General features: G+C 40.5%; 2 protein-coding genes across 2 annotated transcripts in view; one reads left to right on the top strand and one right to left on the bottom strand.

The window, feature by feature from the left end:
- evpla (envoplakin a) overlaps positions 1-19,135 on the top strand; it is a 207,533-nt gene that overhangs the window by 65,885 nt on the left and 122,513 nt on the right. Inside the window, exons 8-12 of the mRNA XM_065239961.2 lie at positions 11,334-11,441; positions 11,692-11,787; positions 11,875-11,985; positions 18,347-18,493; positions 18,585-18,739. Coding sequence (XP_065096033.1) covers positions 11,334-11,441; positions 11,692-11,787; positions 11,875-11,985; positions 18,347-18,493; positions 18,585-18,739 — 617 coding nt within the window. The remainder of the gene's footprint in view (positions 1-11,333; positions 11,442-11,691; positions 11,788-11,874; positions 11,986-18,346; positions 18,494-18,584; positions 18,740-19,135) is intronic.
- On the bottom strand, positions 666-18,721 carry LOC135717786 (uncharacterized). The gene is made up of 2 exons (XM_065239969.2): positions 18,582-18,721; positions 666-10,185 (listed from the first exon to the last, which is right to left on the bottom strand). Exons 1-2 carry the CDS (start codon positions 18,589-18,591, stop codon positions 9,113-9,115), a joined length of 1,083 nt encoding a protein of 360 aa, XP_065096041.2. The 5' UTR covers positions 18,592-18,721; the 3' UTR covers positions 666-9,112.

The raw sequence follows: 19,135 nt of genomic DNA, 5'->3' as shown, positions 1-19,135 counted from the left end.
GTTTATTGGCCGGTCACACTTTCCGGCTTTCTCAGCGAAAAAGAAGCTAATTTCCATATTTGCACCTGTGGCTTATATACGCACCTGGCGGGGCGGCGCCAGCATTATGCAAATATCTCAATGCCAAGTTCATTGGCGTTTTAGTAGTATTCGAAGCAGATTGGTCTCTCTAAGCGAGTTCCCAATTCGTCGGTCACGACGTGACGTCTCCGTTCCCTCCTTCAGGGAACGAGGGTTACATACGTAACCGAGACGTTGTTCTTAAATGGCATTGTGCTGCGTTGCGTTTTGAAGCATGGCAAAGATATATGCTAAAGACATCTGTTGTTTTTATATGCTAATAACTACCCTAAATTTTATTTGCATTAACAAAACTTACTTAGCTGAATGATTGAGCGTTAAATCAATCAAACACATAACCATACCATACATACCAACTTTTGCTTTTATTAATAGAAATCAACTGTTTTCTTAAAGCTTACTTTTAATTTACTTACAAGAAAGACATTCGGTAATTCTACAAAATTGCTTGGATTTATACTGACATGTAAGATCAGCTTTGTCACATTAGATTAAGCTAATGTCCATTAGCTACACAAGTAAAGATGCAGAAATATAGTCTATAATATATAATTGCATATTTGTATAATTGAAGTTTGTGTTGCTGTCAAAATACAATTATAAATGATAATAGCATTTTTTTTTCTCACACATACTATAGTTGTGTGTGATTTTGTTGTTTTTTAACTAAAGAGGGCACCACCGTAAAAGTCCGCTTAGGGCCCCCATTTGGCCAGCAGCTGCCCTGCTCTGAAGTTTGACTTTTAGCACTATTACAATACTTATAGGCAACTAGTCATCATATCTTCGTCTCCATGGAACACATGTTAATGCTCAGTAGTACACATTCTAGGGCTGTAACGATATGCGTTATTAAACCGAAATCGCGAAACTCAGATCAACAAACCTGTGTCGCGGTCTGAGAAGGCAGAATCGCGACACACCCCTTTCAACTCCCAGCTAGAGTTATCCAGATCCAATGCTACCACATCCTTAAATTGCTATTAGTATTATTTGAAGTTAACATTATAAAATACATAGACCTGCAACACAATAGGCTACTTGTTGAGGATAACATATTTAATTGTAGACCTATCTGTAAATGTCCTCCAATTACATGTGTATAGGGTTGTTGCGGTGAAGGAATTTCCCTTATGGTGAAATTGAAGAACATTGTTTAGGCTCGTTGTGTAAATTTATAGAACCCTGATCAATAGGTAGAACACAGCGGTTTCTTAATGAATTAAAAATTAGCCAGTATTTGTGCACCTGTAAATGTGAACTTGCATTATATCTTGTGTGTTCCTTGGTCAAAAATGTGTAGAAAATATGGAAGTAAAAAAGTACAGAACAAAAACATTTGGCTCGCGGAGCAAATGAAAACTCGTTAATAAAGTAGTCTACCCAGCTAACACACGACATCCTAGTTACGTAATTTATTGGTCATTTTTGGTAATTTCATGACTTACCATTACAGTACCAAATCACTACGTCGCCAGTACGGTCTCCTAACGTCGCGAGGTTACTAAGTACGTTCCAGTTACGTAATACATTTGTGCTATTTTGGTAATTTCATAACTTACTGGCAACATAACTGTTACGTCCCAGGAAGGTAATTTCATTACCATTACAATTATATAAACATTTATTTTATTTTCTATTTAGGTTAGCATGTTAAAACTTTTCAGTCTCAAAGTTTCCCTTAAATAAGTCAAAATAGAATAGATATTTAACCACCATACGAGCTGCTCTTTACATAGGAAACCAAAAACAGGACGCGTCTCCCTCCTTCAGCTGAACTCAATCAGAGCGCGTTACTGCACGTGCACAGCATGGCGTCTGACAGGATCAGTAATTTTTCTGAACTGAGACCCAAACATAAAATTTACAAACACAAAACTTTAAATCCATTACGTTGTCACGACATGCCCAAGACAGGCAGATTACGTTGCGAAGTTAAGTCAAGGCGACGAATCCAGGTATTTCAATTTTCCGGTCGCCACAACGTAAGTTTGGTCATCATATTACGTTGACGTTACGTATTTGTGTTAGCTGGGTAGACTCCTTAATAAAATAGAGGATGTGCTAAAACTGTCGAGCCGGAAGATGATCATCATGTTTAAGTTTTTACGCAGATATTGTTGATGAAAAACTAAACTAATCTAAATGCCCAGGTGAAAGTGAAGTGTTTAATCAGTTAACAAAGCCAGAAATTAAGCTCTGTTTTTGCATAGGCCTACTAAGGGGGTTAATAATGCCACATGGTGATCAACAGTAAAAATGACAAATTTGACCCCTTACCAAAAGGAAAAAACACCAACATTCAAAAATGCAGGATAAAAAGGTGTCATAGCTCTGCAATCAAAAAATGTGGTTATAATGGAAGTCAAGGGGGAAAAAACAGCCACTAACAAAAAATGAGGGAGAAATAAAATAAAAACTGATGCTACACAAAAACTAAAAATGCTTTAAAGCCAATGTTTTTACCAATCTTTGACATGCCCAAGACTGTGAAAAAGGTTAAAAAAATCCAGGTTACAATCACTTTTTATATTGAAAATCTGTCATTTTGTGTGTGTTTTTACCCAAATCAGTGACACCACTTATTCAATTCAATTCAATTTTATTTATATAGCGCTTTTCACAATTTGGTAATTGTATCAAAGCAGCTTTACATAATAGATGTATTGAAAAGCACAGAAAATCGACAGATAGCATAACATAATACACGATAGCACAAGCAGCTAAATTTGCTGCAGCTATAAATCAACATTATAAGCAAACGTATTACTAATGTAACGTATAGAAGTTAAGCCCAACAAGGCTGCCTCCCCGGGTTGAAAAACCCCCTAGGAGAAAAAAAAACCCGGAATTTTAGCCGGGGAAGTAAAAAAAAGTCCTAGGAGGAAAAAACCCTTGGGAGATATATATATATATATATATTGAAACGGAAGGAGATTAAGCGGAGATTAAGCGGGTTCTGCCGGTGGTCTTTGGTCAGGCATCAGCTGGACATCACGTTGAAGAACAGCCAGTAGATCAGAGGTGTGCCGACTTTCACATTTACCGGAACTGGATCTGGATCTGTTTGTCTTATTGTCCTCGTGATCGAGGACGAGACAGGGAGAGAGAAACAAAATCTTATTAGCGTAGGGGCCGTTCACATAAAAAGCAGGTGTCACACAGTAATGTGGTTTTAGTCAGCTCGGTTCCGGGCAGGCTTAACTATTGCTGGTTAAGTGTATTACATATAGTTGATGATTTTAGAAACAGAAACCAGGGTTCCTACAGGTTTCTTCAAGTTAAATTCAAGTCTTTTTAAGACCTTTTTAAGACCATTTATATAAAAAATTAATACCCATTTCACGTCCCTACCAGCAAAGAAAAACTAAAATCCTTGAACTTGTGTTCATTTATTTTTCCGATGTGAAATGGGTAAAAGATGATAAGCCAAGCAGGTGTGAAAAAAAATTTCAGTAGGCCACAAGAAAGTTTGCCAAACAATGTTAAGTTGTTAAGGAATTTCTGAGATTTTATTTGATTTTTCCCGCTTCTCCTTTGCCTGTTGCTGTGTTGTGTTGCAGTCTATGGTTGTGGTGATCTTCATTTACTGAAGGCATCACGTGTTCGCAGTATTTTGTACTGTGACCCGGGACTGTGTTGCGTTCTCAATTATTGGATCCGCCACTCTTTATTTATACTACGTTATTAAACAAACAGAGATGCAAACACATGTATGTTCAAAAAAGAGAAAGGTAATCTAAGCCCTCACACCCAGGCAAATATCCAGATACTTAGGCTACATTGCCACCGACCCCTGCCATCCCTACCAAACTATGTATATAGAGTAAAATGAAATTCGAAAATCAAAAGACGCCGACATTAATTTGGAATATTCAATTTCATTTTTTATGTTAAACTAAAACTCTTATTGAACTATCTAGCACTTCTTCTTGCTTTACTCCTTCCTCTTCTTCCTGGCCACCTCCTGCAACGTAACCAGGGCCTTCCATCTGGCTGCATTAATTTATATTAATTTCACATTATATTTAATAAATCCAACCATAAATGAACAAAGCTGACAACGTTTGTCAAAGCATCCCAAAATTCTTTACTGTTTTTGCACTGACATATGAAGCAATACTTGTGTAAATGACCCCTTTTATCAAACTCTTTTGAATACAATAATATGTATAGTATATTAATGATAGAAAGTGCAGGTCTAGAGATTATAAATGTAATTGGTGTGTTATGGTTTATGTAGTTTTCTTTCCTTTTTAGATAGAGCAGAAGCAGTAAAAGTGCCTCTTTTAATTCCTCTCTTGTGGATTAAAAGAGCTTTATCCACTTATTATTTTAGATTCAAAAGTCTACTTGCTGTCCTAGTGAGTTTTTATATTATGTGAGTGAGTTTTATTATTGACGAACCTGGCACAGAGTTCAGTCAGGTTCTTTTCAAGGATGTGGAATCATTGGCGTTTTAGTTTATATGTACATGAGTAAGTGTAACTGTATGTGTCTATGTGTGTATATCTGTTGTTTGTTGTTTTATGGACCAAGACAGAGTGTCCTTAATAAAACAAAAAAAAAGATTATTATATCTAGAGTCAGCTTGAGCTTTGCTCGTGCAATGGGCTTGACATTCACAATTCTTTTTTGCTACCATCTCTGTGATCTTTGAGCAAACTTTTTATATATATATAAACTTTTTAGATATTCATTAATAATAATATTATTAAACAAAGGGACGGAGAAAGAAACTGCAGCGCGTGGTCGTGACTTTCAAACCAAGCCAGTTGTTATCGGAATAGAAACGGAGGCACGCAGCTTGAAACTGCACGTGAACATTAGCGCTGACTGACTCTGATCACGGCCGTTTTCCAATCGCCTCTGGTTTTACACATAATGTTAATCGGACCCGGTCCTCCGTGAAAACCTCTATGCATACAACTCTGCTCAAGTTCAGAAACATGTGACGCTGAACTCGCTTCATGTCGCACCCAATTCATCGAGAAACAGCGAGCACGTGAACGTACAGCAGACTCATCGGGAGAGACACGATGTGCTCGCAACCAAAATGCCATTAATAATAAAAAGCCGCAGGCGCCGAAAAGCGATGTGTTTGCATCCCTGATTTAATCAAAATGTGGTTGACAAAGAAACTTTTAAGGAAAAATATGGAGAAGTTACATACAGCACAATTTTTAAGACCCAGACATCAAAATTTAAGACTTTTTTAAGTCTTTTTAAGGTATTATTTCCAAATTCATAAATTCAATGCTTTTAAGGCTTTTTAAGACCCCGCGGGAACCCTGAGAAACAGAACTCGTTTGACTAAGGCCAGAGGCCCCACTGCCGTCGTTAATACTAACGTACAGTGGCAAGCTGTTCTGTATGACATACTATTTTTAAGGCCATGGGAAAAGGCCAAAATTGCAAACCGACCATATTTGGCAATTAAGACTCAATCGACAACCAATGCAAACTTTCAGCATATTACTAAAGAGTATTAATGACATATACCATGTTTTGGGATGTTGACGAAAAAAAGGTTTTAGTTTATTCATTAATTTATTTATTTATTAGGTTGTACAAGCTAGCTATTGGGAGATAAGTGTATTACATATAGATGATGATTGTAGAAACAGAACTTGTTTGACTAAGGCCAGAGGCCCCACTGCCGTCGTTAATACTAACGTACAGTGGCAAACGGTTCTGTATGACATACTATTTTTTAAGGCCATGGGAAAGGGCCAAAATTGCAAACCGACCATATTTTGCAATTAAGACTCAATCGACAACCAATTCAAAGTTTCAGCATATTACTAAAGAGTATTAATGTCATTTACCATGCTTTGGAGTGTTGACGAAAAAAAGGTTTTAATTTATTCATTAATTTATTTATTTATTAGGTTGTACAAGCTAGTTATTGGGAGATAAGTACTATTGCTAAAACAAACTATGTGAATGCCTTGTTAAAGAGAAAAGTTTTAAGTCTAGATTTAAAGTTATCTACAGTCTCTGATTTTCGGACGTCGGTTGGTAAATCATTCCATAGCTTAGGGGCTAAGTAGGAAAAGGATCTGCCACCTTTAGACACTTTTGATATTTTAGGGACAATTAAGAGGCCAGAATTTTGTGACCGCAGTGCACGTGATGGATTGTATTCTGATAATAATTCTCTAAGATATGAGGGTGCTAGGCCATTTAAGGCTTTGTAGGTGATTAGTAATATTTTAAATTGTATACGATATTTAACTGGTAGCCAGTGTAAAGATGCCAGAATTGGGCTTATGCGGTCATACTTCTTAGATCGAGTAAGAACTCTTGCAGAAGCATTTTGAACTAGCTGAAGCTTGTTTACCTGATTTGCATGGCATCCTCCAAGTAACGAGTTACAATAGTCTATTCTAGAGGTCATAAAAGCGTGGATAAGCTTCTCTGCATCTGATGCAGACAACATATGGCGTATTTTTGAGATATTTCTAAGGTGGAAGAACGCTGTGCGGCAGACATTGGAGATATGGCTGTCGAAGGATAAATTTCTGTCGAACATCACACCTAAATTCTTAACCGTGGAGGTTGGCACCACAGTGCAGCCATCTATGGGCAACTTGTAGTCTGTCATATTATATTTGTAGCGATTCGGTTCAATAACAAGTATCTCTGTCTTATTGGAGTTTAGCATAAGAAAGTTATGTGCCATCCAGTCACTTATATCGCTGATGCAGTCTGATAGCTTAGAAAAATTGTGTGTTTCGCTAGGATGTGAGGAGATGTAAAGCTGTGTGTCATCTGCGTAGCAGTGAAACTGTATGTTATGATTCCTGATAATATCTCCCAGAGGTAACATATATAACGAGAACAGGATAGGACCTAAAACTGATCCCTGCGGTACGCCGTATTTAACCAGGGAGTGATGTGACTCCTACTCATTTACATAAACAAAGTGATAGCGATTGGTTAGATACGATCTGAACCAGGCTAGCGCTTAACCACTGATGCCAACATAGTTTTCTAGCCTATTAAGTAAGATTGTGTGATCTATTGTGTCAAAGGCTGCACTAAGGTCTAATAATATAAGGAGTGATATTTCGCCACGATCGGATGTTAGGAGAAGGTCATTTGTAACTCTAAGCAGTGCTGTCTCTGTGCTATGGTGGGGCCTGAATCCTGATTGGAACTTTTCATACGTACTATTATTTGCTAAGAATGTACGTAGCTGGCTTGCCACTACTTTTTCTAATATTTTGGAAAGAAAAGGGAGATTTGAGATTGGTCTAAAGTTATTTAGATCTCCCTGGTCAAGGTTTGGTTTTTTAATGAGCGGTCTAATAACTGCTAGTTTGAAAGCTGTTGGAACGTAGCCTAATTCTAGTGATGAGTTAAATACATTTAGTACTGGGTTAGATACTATAGGGAATACCTCTTTGAGTAATTTTGTGGGAACAGGGTCCAATATACAGGATGATGATTTGGATGACGATACTAATTTAGATAGCTCTTCTATTGTAGTAGGTTTAAATGACTCAAGATGTTCGTATGGTAAGCTAGCATTAAATATATTACTGGATAGAGTGGTGGCTGCTTGGGTACCTACAATGTTTTCCCTAATAATCATAATTTTCTTAGTAAAGAAGTTCATGAAGTCGTTACTATTGTGTGGGAGTTTATTAGTGGGTTCTGTTTGTTCTTTATTTCTAGTCAGTTTCGCAACTGTGCTAAAGAGGAAGCGAGGGTTATTATGATTTTCTTTAATTAGATTGCTGAGATACGTAGATCTGGCAATTTTTATAGCCTGTCTGTAGTGTTTAACACTCTTTTTCCATGCTGCACGCCATACCTCTAACTTTGTGCTTCTATAGTTTCTTTCCATTTTTCTAGCAACCTTTTTAAGGGCTGCGGTATGATGGTCGTACCATGGAGCTGGTGTTTTTTCTTTGATTCTCTTTTTTCGAATTGGAGCTACGGCATCCAATGTGTTAGAACAAATACTGTTCAGGTTTTCTATTACAATATCTAGATCTTCAGGATTATCTGCTACATGTTTCATTTGGGACAGGTCTGGAAGAGTGCTAATAAAGTTATCTTTAGTGGTAGAAATTATTGTTCTGGCTAGTCGGTAGCATATTGTGGATCAAGTGATCCTATCTAGAAGTACCGTGTATGAGACAAGGCAATGGTCTGAAACTGCATCGCTCTGAGGTGATATCTCGATTTCATTAATATTGAGCCCGAGTGACAGAATTAAGTCTAATGTGTGCATACGAGTATGCGTGGGCCCTGTCACGTTTTGTCTAATATCGAGAGAATTTAGAATATCTATAAACGCTAATCCTAATGTATCTGTTGGGTTATCAACGTGTATATTAAAGTCACCAACGATAAGAGCTTTATCTACAGTGACTACGAGGTCAGACAGGAAATTTGATATTTCTTTAAGAAAATCTGCATGATGGCCCGGAGGTCTATAGATTGTAGCAAGGACAAAAGAGAGCTGTTTATGGTTACGATCAGTTATTTCCATATTTAATAGCATTATTTCAAATGAATTAAATTTTAGTTCAGATTTTTGGTTAACTTTAAAAATGTTGTTGTATATTGTAGCTACACCACCCCCTCTCCCCTTTAATCGCGGTTCATGTTTATAATAGTAGTCTTGTGGGGTGGATTCGTTTAAACTAATGTAATCGTCTGCTTTAAGCCAGGTTTCTGTTAAAGAGAGTGCATCTAAGTTTTGGTCAGTAATTATTTCATTGACAATGGGTTCTTTATTGGTAAGCGATCTAATGTTAAGAAGGCCGAATTTTAACATTCGAGGTTCATCTGTAAACGTATTGTTTTCTAATTTTATGTTAGTAAGATTTGTACGAGACGAGGTAAACGGTGCTCTGTATTCGTTTGTTCGAGGAACGCACACAGTTGAAATGTGTTGATACTCTGGTAAGATAGACTCTAAGTTCTAGGATATATGTGATCTCGACATGTCAGAGCAGCTAACAGATGGACGGGTAGGCCGATCTATCTGTTTCCTGACCTGGGCCCTGGGTAGTCAGACTGTATTAGAATTAAGAGTATTGGTCAGATTTCTAGAGAGTATAGCATTTCCTTCCGATGACGGATGAAGGCCATCTCTCTTTAGCAGGTCAGGTCTCCCCCTGAAGTGCTTCCAATTGTCTATAAACCCTACGTTATGCTGAGGGCACCATTTTGACAACCAGTGGTGAAGAGACGCTAATCTGCTATAAGTTTCATCACCCCAGTAGGCGGGGAGGGGACCAGAGCATATTACATTATCTGACATTGTTTTTGCAATTTCACACACCTCTTTAATAGTATCTTTGGTGATCTCCGACTGGCGGAGTCTGGTGTCATTTGCGCCGGCATGAATAACAATTTTTGAAAACTTACGCTTAGCATTAGCCAGCACTTTAAGTTTGGATCTAATGTCTGACGATCTGGCTCCCAGTATACAGTCAACTATGGTGGCTGGTGCCTCAATGTTCACGTTCTTAAGTATCGAGTTTCCAATAACAAGGGCACCTTTAACAGATGTCTCAGCCGGTGTATTGCTTAGGATGTCGAATCTGTTAGAAATTACTAGGGGGGACTTCGATGGGCATCGAATATGACTACGCCGCCTGATAGTCACCCAGTTAGTCGGCCGTGTTAACTCAGTTGCCGAAACCGAGCTATGTGTACTACGCGTTACCGTAGGCGCACCCGAAACAGTGTTTGAAACATTAACATTAGCGGTTTTACTGTCCTCAACGAGCGTTTGGATGTGCGCTTCTAGTTCTGCAACCTTCTCCGTTAGCCTTACTACTTCAATACATTTAACACATGTAAACCCCTCTGTGCTGACGGAAGAAGCTAAACTGTACATGTGGCAAGTAGTGCAGGTTACAATGACAAGTGGAGTCTTACCGTTTTCATGCTGGGGGGAAGCGTCTCCGTTTGCCCGAACGCGGTCCGTGAAGCTGCATCGAGATGGGTTATCGCTCGTTGCATGCCTCGGTCGTCTCCGGGTGCCTGGAGCCAGGGTGATGTGGGGCACGCTGTACCGCCTGGTGCGAATGCCGGGCAACAACTCCTCCACAGCTTCCCGCTCTGGTGAGGAAAGGTCTGAAAAACATACATCGGATGTGTCCGCCATTAGATCGAAAAGGAAGGCAGATTTACAGTAAACAGACAGTGAGCAAGTGCTAGCGGGCTATATGCTAACACTAGGTGTTTACTAGTGATAGATCGTTTTACTTATTAATACTGTTCAATAATCGTCACGGTAAAGTATTCCTAAGATAAATTTGTACGTTATATTATATAGATAGGAACGAGATAGTAAGAAAATAGGATTTAGATGATGAACTCGACGGAGCTCCAATGCACGGAGCAGCGTTTCCCTGTTTGTTTACGCTAGCGGGCTATATGCTAATACTGGGTGTTTACCAGCGATAAATCATTTCAGTTATTGATACTGTTTAATAATCGTCACGGAAAGGTATTCCTAAGATGAACTAGTGAGTTATATTATATAGATAGGAACAAGATAGTAGAAAAATAGGATTTAGATGATGAACTCGACGGAGCTCCGACAACAGTGTTGCCACTCTCTTGCGTCTCTTCTCTCTTCTTATAAACTTGGCAAATAAAGAGTTAAAATCATGGAATTTTTGTGAAGATTTGGTAGTTTTGATCAGTACTGAGGTTGATTAACAAATTTATGAAAAAAATTTTGGAAAAAAATATTCATCTGATACATTTTTATAGCCGTTGAATTTAGTGGATGTTTTCATCCACTAACAACACGAAAGGGTAGTAAATTTGCCCACGGTATATCGTTGAGTTTTTGAAAAATTTCAAGATTTGTCACCAAAAATCATTCAATTTGATAAAAGAGAGAGAAAGTTATGGCCAAATTAAGAGTAAAAACAAACCTTGCAGTGGATGAAAACATCCCCAGCAACACATAAGGGTTAAGTAGTTTTGAAACCGGTACTTTTACACTTTTACTTGAGTAAAAAGCTTGAGTTGATACTTCAACTTCAACAAAAGTCTTTTTAAACCCTAGTATCTATACTTCTACTAGATGAATTTGAATACTTTTGACACCACTGTTGAGTCCAAATACCAACACAAAGAAAAGGATATAATTTTTACCGTGTGCACCAATGCGCTCATGCGGACGCGCTGAGTATAAACAATATGGGTGCACAAACCTCACTGCCAATGCAATTTTATAAAAGGCACATGTCATACTCTTTCTTTTTCAGAATTTTAAGAATAACAGTCTCCTGTCTCATGAAAGTGAAGTCAATAAACTTCAGGATGATGGGAACCGACTCATTGAGCTGAAACATCCTGCTGCCACTATTATAGAGGTAAAAAAAAAAAAAAAGCAGACAAACCACAGAAATGCTGTAACTTTAAAATTGTTGTGCTGAGCTACATCAGCAAAATGTCTTCTTTAACATTATTATATTTGTTGTTATGCTGTTGACAGTCAATGGTAAGACTAATCATTACTACGTTACAGTTATGTAATTACATTTTTTTGAATTCTAAATGTTGAAATTTCATTTAGCACTTGCATAAACAAGTCTGAGCTCTAATGTCCTGTTTTGTGTCCAGGCCCAGAGAGACACTGTAAGAAATGAATGGCAGAAATTTTTAAATCTTTGCATCTGTCAAGAGACACATCTAGACAATATAGAGGAATACAAAAGGGTAAGTAGAGTAGATGGATGAATCAAATAAAAGCATTTTTGCTTATTACTTTAAGAATCAATAAAATGTTGTTTGTGTCCTTAACAGTACCAACTCGATGCAGATACCTTATCTGAGTCTTTGTCTAAGCTCAGCTCCACTGTTGATGCCAAAGCACTTAATGGCAAAACCAACACTGAAATTCAGATGCAGCTTGAGGTAAAATAAAAAATATTGAGTTCACATGCAAAACCCTCCAAGTGCCTGAAATAATTTGGCCCATCCAAGCCTGCAATGCAAAACTGTATCTATTTTTACAACCCGCCCCACATTCGCGACCATTTAATAGACATACTAGGCATTGTAATGTAAATGAAAACAGTCTTTGTTTCAACCTAAAAGTGCTTGGAAACCATCATTAGATCTGTTTCTATTACATCGCTCTGTAAACTGGCAACAACATAAACTTATGAACCATAAAAATCAGCATGGTCATATTAATAACAAGACAGGATAATGAAAAACATTTTCAGCTGCAACTATTTCTGAGAACCGGTCCCAAACATTAGATTTAGCTGCTTAACCTTTTAACTTAACATTTTTTAATGATGTAAATTCCCGATCTTATTTCTCCTGCACCTAGTCTTCCATCTTCACTTTTATTTCTCCGTTTGATTTGTTGTTGTGGCTGGCGGCAGGTGCTGCTTGGTGCTTTTGTGATGTGAGGCCAAAGGTTTGGGGCTACGCCGACATATTGTAACATATTGTAGAAAAGTTTGTTGACAAACTTTATGTTGGCTTGACAAAGCTTGGCCTGAACATTTAACGTCTCGGTTACGGATGTAACCCTCGTTTCCTGAAGGAAGGGAACGGAGACGCCACGTCGTGACCGATGAATTGGGAACTCGCTTGGAGAGACCAATCTTTTTCGTGTACTACTAAAACGGCAATGAACTTGCCATTGAGGTATTTGCATAATGCCGCGCCGCCCCGTCAGGTGCGTATATAAGCCGCAGGTGCAAATAGGGAAATTAGCTATTCGTGACCGACGAATTGGGAATCCCTATCAAAACGCCACTGGGGCTGACCTCTTCTAGTGTCTGCAAAAAGCCCTCCGGTTCCACTTAAGGAGATGGAGAATAGGATTTAAGGCAGAAGGCCGGGCATTAGATGTTCCTTTAACCCCACAGTAGTGCCAGCAACTGGGAAGGGTCCTATCTGAGCAGAATAGAAACGCTGATGAAGCCACCGCCCTGTGAGGGGTTAAATGGTGGAGAGTAGACAACCGTGGTTGATGTAAATAGTAGGGATGCACCGAAATGAAAATTCTTGGCCGAAACCGAAAACCGAGAATGAGGAAACCAAGGCCGAAAAACCAAAACCGAAACACCAAAATAAATTATTATGCCAATTATTAGTACAAATGCATTTATGGCTATCACTGTGTACTAACTTTACTAGGGGTGTGTGACAGATCACAAAACTCACGGTTCAGATCACATTATAGTTTTTGAGGCGCGGATCGGATTATTTTTCAGATCAGCAAAAAGGGGGTGGGGAAAATCTAATAACAAATAAAGAAATTACAAATACATTTATAAAAAAGAACAAACAGCTGCACATTAATAAGGGCTAACATTAGCATTAGGTACAGAAATCGAATTAAATGAGTCATAACACTGTCTTTATTGGATAAATTAAATATATAATTCTTTTTAGAGCTATTGTCTCTTTGTGTGACTTAAGTAGGTTAATTGAGGTTACTGTCTCTTTAAATAAGCAGAGACTGGTTTATGACTGTAATCTATACATACACTTAAGACATAAACAAATGTTTTTATTAGAAAAAGAATACTTTGGAGATAATTTTGTTTATATGTGCCCTGTCAATAACAGAAAGATTTTACATTCGCTTGTTTGCGTCTCACTCGTGTGTGCACTATTGAGGGCACTTAAACGCACGCGCACACAGAGAACGAAGGCAAATCCCAAACAGCGAGCGCAGCAAAAAAACGTTACGTTGTTTTGTTTTTTATTGCTTTATTCGGCACATGTATGTTAATGGACTATACAGTATGAGACACATTTGCGCGACTCTCTCTAAAGTTTACACATCAAGAGTTCTGCTCTTTGAAGGGCGTACTCACTGTGATGATCACATCTGGACTGGACACAACCGCATGTGCCTCTGTGCATACAGACAACTGCTCACTTTAGCGCCTTTTTGCGGTTAAATACATCCACGCCGCATACATGTTGCTTCAGACAAGCACGTGCAGGTCGCGGTTTCTGTTTGCATCATCACAATATTTCGTCCGTATTGTTTCGGTGATAAAAGTCTTTCGGTGGCCGAATATTCGGTGCATCCCTAGTAAATAGACAGCAGTGGCTGTGTAAGCAAAGTAGGGCTCTGCTGAGGGAAACGTGGGCTGGTAGGATTAACCCCACAGACAAATACTCACAAAGGAACCCATTGGGACGCAATGTGGAGGCCCGAGCCAAACCCATAGGTTCGCAAGGATGCGGCTAGTGAGAGGCTGACAGCAGATGCTCCGCAACATCAGGCTGCCAGGGCAGCGGAGGAGAGTCAATCGAACCATTACGCATTTTGACTGGATGGCCTTCCATACTGACAGTTATTATGCAGAGTCAGTCGGAGGCTGCAAGCTGACATGCGAGCCGGTGCTCAGTGGTCCCCCAGGTGAGGTGAGAACACGAGAGGAAACCGGCTCGACACAAACACTGTAAAACCTAATGAACGTGTTAGGAACCACGAGCAAGAGCCCAAGATGAGGCAACACTTCTAGTGGAAATTAAATGGGCATGGGGTGCCCTGCAGATTATAAGCAAGGGCGATGGTGTCTACAATCCAATGAGACATCCTCTGCTTAGTGACAGCTTTCCCTCTCTGCTGACCACCGTAACAGACAAAGAGCTTGTCTGAGTTCCTGAGGCTTTGTGTGCAATCCACCTAGAGGCACAGCGCGCGCACGGGACATAATAAAGCCATGGTTGGGTTTGCCTCCTCCGGGGGCAGTGCTTGTAAGCTCACCACCTGATCTCTGAAAGGAGTGGTGGGAACTAGAGGTCTTCACGGGTCCACTTAGATCCGAAAAGCCGAGGTCCGACCCGAGACCCGATCGGGTTTGGGTCTAAAAGATTCACATGCGCCTCGGACACGGGTCGGGTATAATAATAGCGATATCGGGTCTCGGGTAATTTAAAATGAATGTGTTTTGCTGAACGGACCCGAGAAGACCCGAACTCTCTCACGTGTGTGCGTCAATGTCTTTTTCAATCCCCTCATCTGTTTGCCAAGAGTGCTTGCGACATTGTGTGGCTGGCGGTAGGTTAATTTTCGGTATTTTAAATGTAAATTTTTGCGGTTACCTTGGTGTCGTCAAATATCAAGGCAAAACAAATGGAGCAACTCGCCAACTTGGTTGCGAGGACAGCGGAGTTTCTTTCTGTATGACAGCTGCGTGTGGGTCTACAGAATGCAAACACGTCAGTGCCGTTAACATTCGGGTCCAGTCGGGTAAAAAAAAATGCCACTAGTTCAGGTCGGACTCGGGTCTAATTTTCTCGGGTTCGTCTCGGGTCGGGTCTTTTTTCATTTTTTTTTATTTATGCACGTCGGGTTCGGGTATAAAGTGATTCACGTCATTTCGGGTCAGGGACATTTCTTTGGATCCGAGAAGACCTCTAGTGGGAACTTTGGGCACGTAACCTGAACTGCTGGGCAAAGAACTCCAGAGACTCGCCGAAGAGGCCGGTCTGGGAGACTGGAGCGTCCAGGAACTTTTTCTTGTCAGCGTCCGTCATGTCAGCCAGACACAACCAAAGGTGGCGTACTTGGACCACCATCGTGGACATGGAATGACCGATCGCCTGCGTTGTGACCTTCGTAGTGCGGAGAGCCAGATCAGTGGCAGCCCGGAGCTCCGAGAAAGCAGGCAAGTCGTGTCCTCCCTCGTGCAGATCCCTCAAGGCCTTCACTTGGTGAACCTGCAGCAGAGCCATTGCGTGCAGTGCCAAAGCAGCCTCTCTGCATACCTGGTGGGCATTCGCTGTTAGACCGGACGACTGTGTGCAAGCTCGCGAAGGAAGGGTAGTTCGATCTCTCCATGAGGCAGCGGGGGCTCCATGAGGCATCGTGACCCCCCGCTCCACAGGAGGAATCCCAGTGTAACCCTTAGCGGCTCCATCAGTAAGGGAGTTGAGGGGGGAAGGCTGACCCGGCCACAATCTAGTAGAAAACGGCGACTTCCAGGTACATGTCAGCTCTTTGTGCACCTCGGGGAAGAAAGGCACAGGAGGTGAGGGCTGTGAGGCCTGGGGAGCTCCAAAGAACCAATCATCCAGGTGGGACAGTTCGTGCTGAGGGGGGTTAACCCACTCTAACCCTATGGTCTCCGCCGCTCAAGCGAGCATGGCCACCATCTCCGGATCAAACTCCGGCGTCACGACCCGACCAGAGTGAGGAAGGACGTCCGAGTCAGCATTGGAGGGAGGGGGCCCACCCTCAGCTGTTGCGGTAGTGGCGGATCCTGAGGAAGGCCATCATAGAACACAATGCTGCAGTCTCCATTGGCACCTCTACCGGCTGTGGACGGCAAGGCTGAGAGCCGGAGGACGAATCCCCCGACCAGCTCAGTTAAGCGCAGGTCATCTTTAGAGAGCTTAGCAGCTGCGCCGTGGCGTCGTTCAGCACTCACCAGACGAGGATGACGTCGTTCCTGGAGAAACAATAGCCGTCTGCGCAGATCCACAAGGGTCATCTCCTCGCAGTGAGAACATAAACCCCCAGCGAACGCAGCCTCCACATGCTCGATGACCAAGCATGAAAGACAGTGCTCGTGACCGTCCTTCGGACACATGTACTTGCTGCAGCCAAGATCGCACAAATAAAAAGCCATCCTGAAAAGGACGCTGATCTCCGGATATACGAGAGAGTGGCTGTCTTCTAAAAGACACAAAGCTCTCCGTATCACTCTTTTAGGAAATCACTCTTTAGATGCCCAGTTGATGATGCGCACAGGGATCAGCAACGTACTCACTAAAACTCAAAACAAAAAAGCTGTAGAGTAGTGAAAAAACTGCGAGCGTCCGCTGTGGAACTGCTTGTCCAACCAACTTCAGCAATCGTTTCCACAAAGAGCATCGGCAGCTTATATACGCACCTGGCGGGGCGGCGCCGGCATTATGCAAATACCACAATGCCAAGTTCATTGGTGTTTTAGTAGTAAATGAAGCAGATTGGTCTCTCTTAGCGAGTTCCCAATTCGTCGGTCACGACGTGACGTCGTAGTGACTGACTGAAAGGGAACATGAAGCTATCATAGTAGTAGTAGTAGTAGTACTTTACAAACATCCTTGTGATACATTGTCTAGTTTAGTGCTATAGTAGGCTATTGGCTGTTTTTCCTACCACTACAGGTTTCTTACATTAATACAGCTGATGGCCGTTGTGCCATTTGAGATGAATTGCCCTAAGTATTCCACATGTGGCTGGCAATATTGTTGTTTTTTATTGTAACACCCCAATTTACCCTGTAATTAAAGCAACCAAAAATAAATGGTGCCTTGTTCATGACTTATAAGCAATCAATGATAAAGTAGACCAGTGGTCACCAACCTTTTTATGCCCAAGATCCCCAACCTAAGCCTTGATGAAAGGAAAGATCTACCCTTTTAAAGGGCCCAGACTGAACCTCCAACTTGAGGCACTTAATTTTGGCTAATTATATTTGAATAACATAAAATGCATGGATCCAATTTTTAAATGCCAAGAAAACTGATATTTAAAGAATAATATTTAAAGTCTTCACTTTCCGTGTGGCAAAATAAGGGGAAAACATTGATTGACAAAGTTTTTAACATTCATACACATTCATAGACATAAGTGTCTCATAATAATAAGAAACTATGTCAAAATTTTGACTAAGTGTATCATAATAAGGAAAAATTCCTCAAAATTAGTTCTTCCTTCTACCTCAACCTTCAATATAGGTTCTTGATTTGCATAAGTTGTTAAAATTGAAAGCTGACTCTCCCCTATATGATTCTCTGGGCACCCCTAGTATTGTTGATTTGTATTTATTCAGGGCTTCATAGGGACTCAAAAGGGCTGTTGCCAATCCCACCCCCTTCAACCACGGGTGTCTGTTGCCATGGTGGGGGGATTGGTGGGGCAGTCTCTTTGTAGAGGGCAGTTTTTGTAAGGATCGTTGTAGGTGGAATCAGTTGGACAGTTGGTGGTAGAGCATTCACAGAAGCCATCATTGACATTTGGTTGGATTCGTCTTTCTTTATTGCTGCTTGAATCTTTTTCTTGTTTTTGGTTGTCAGTTGTTCAAGTTGTATTTGTATCAGTTTCCTTTGTATTTTTTTCTTGATTTTTTTAGCCTCTGTTCACTCTTAATGCTTTGATTTGTAATTGAATGTGAAATGTTTTCAATAAACTCTGTTTTTAAAATTTTTGCACTTCATTCACTTTTATTAGTACACTGCTATTATTTTAAACATAACTAATATGTTAACATGTTAAAAATGGTGAAAGTATCTTGTGATTCTCCAGGCTGAAGAAAGGCCTCTACAGCGTAATGAGCAGCTTCTGGCAGATCTGAGGAAGCGAAGCACCACCATCTCACCAATAAAATTTCGCCACACTGCTCCCAGCAAAACTACAACGGTTGAATCTCTATGTGACTGGAAAACTCCCAAGGTTAGAACCTCCACAAAAGTTATGTTAAAGACTGAGCTTCTTGTTAACCAATGGAATTTCAGAACATCTTGAATATACTTGTTCTCACCAGGCTTCATTGAACAGAGGAGAGCTGTTCAATCTAAAGACCAACACAGACAATAACAACTGGGAGGTGCAGTCCAGTGATGGGACAAGCAAAAAGTTTCCTGGAGTTTGCTTTTTGATTCCTCCTCCTGATCCTGAGGCCATCAACAGAGTTGACCTGTAAGTAAAAACAAACTTTTTACATAAAGTTAGGTATTTTGAAAATGTATCAAACATTTTAAGGGGACATTCCATGAAAATCAGACTTTTTTCATGTTTAAGTGCTATAATCCGTAGTGCTTCTACCAACCCAGAAAACATGAAAAACAGCAACCCTGTTATTTGTTTTGGTAAGGCTCTCTCTGCAAGCATGTGAATATATAGGTCATTCGGATTTCACTCCCCCCATGACGTAGTAAGGGGATCTTATTATAATGATACCGCCCTTCATCTGCGCTATCCAACCATGATGCGGCCTCACGAGTGCGAGAGACAGAGGCTGCGTCTGAAAACTCTAAATTGCTGCCTTCTGCAGCAGATTTCCAAGGCAGGAAGGCATCAAGGCATGTCCGAATT

This window comes from Paramisgurnus dabryanus, chromosome 7 (assembly GCF_030506205.2).
Source record: "Paramisgurnus dabryanus chromosome 7, PD_genome_1.1, whole genome shotgun sequence".
In the NCBI taxonomy this organism is placed as follows: Eukaryota; Metazoa; Chordata; class Actinopteri; order Cypriniformes; family Cobitidae; genus Paramisgurnus; species Paramisgurnus dabryanus.
The sequence above is the reverse complement of the archived record's forward strand: the minus strand, read 5'-3'. Positions and strand labels throughout refer to the sequence as shown.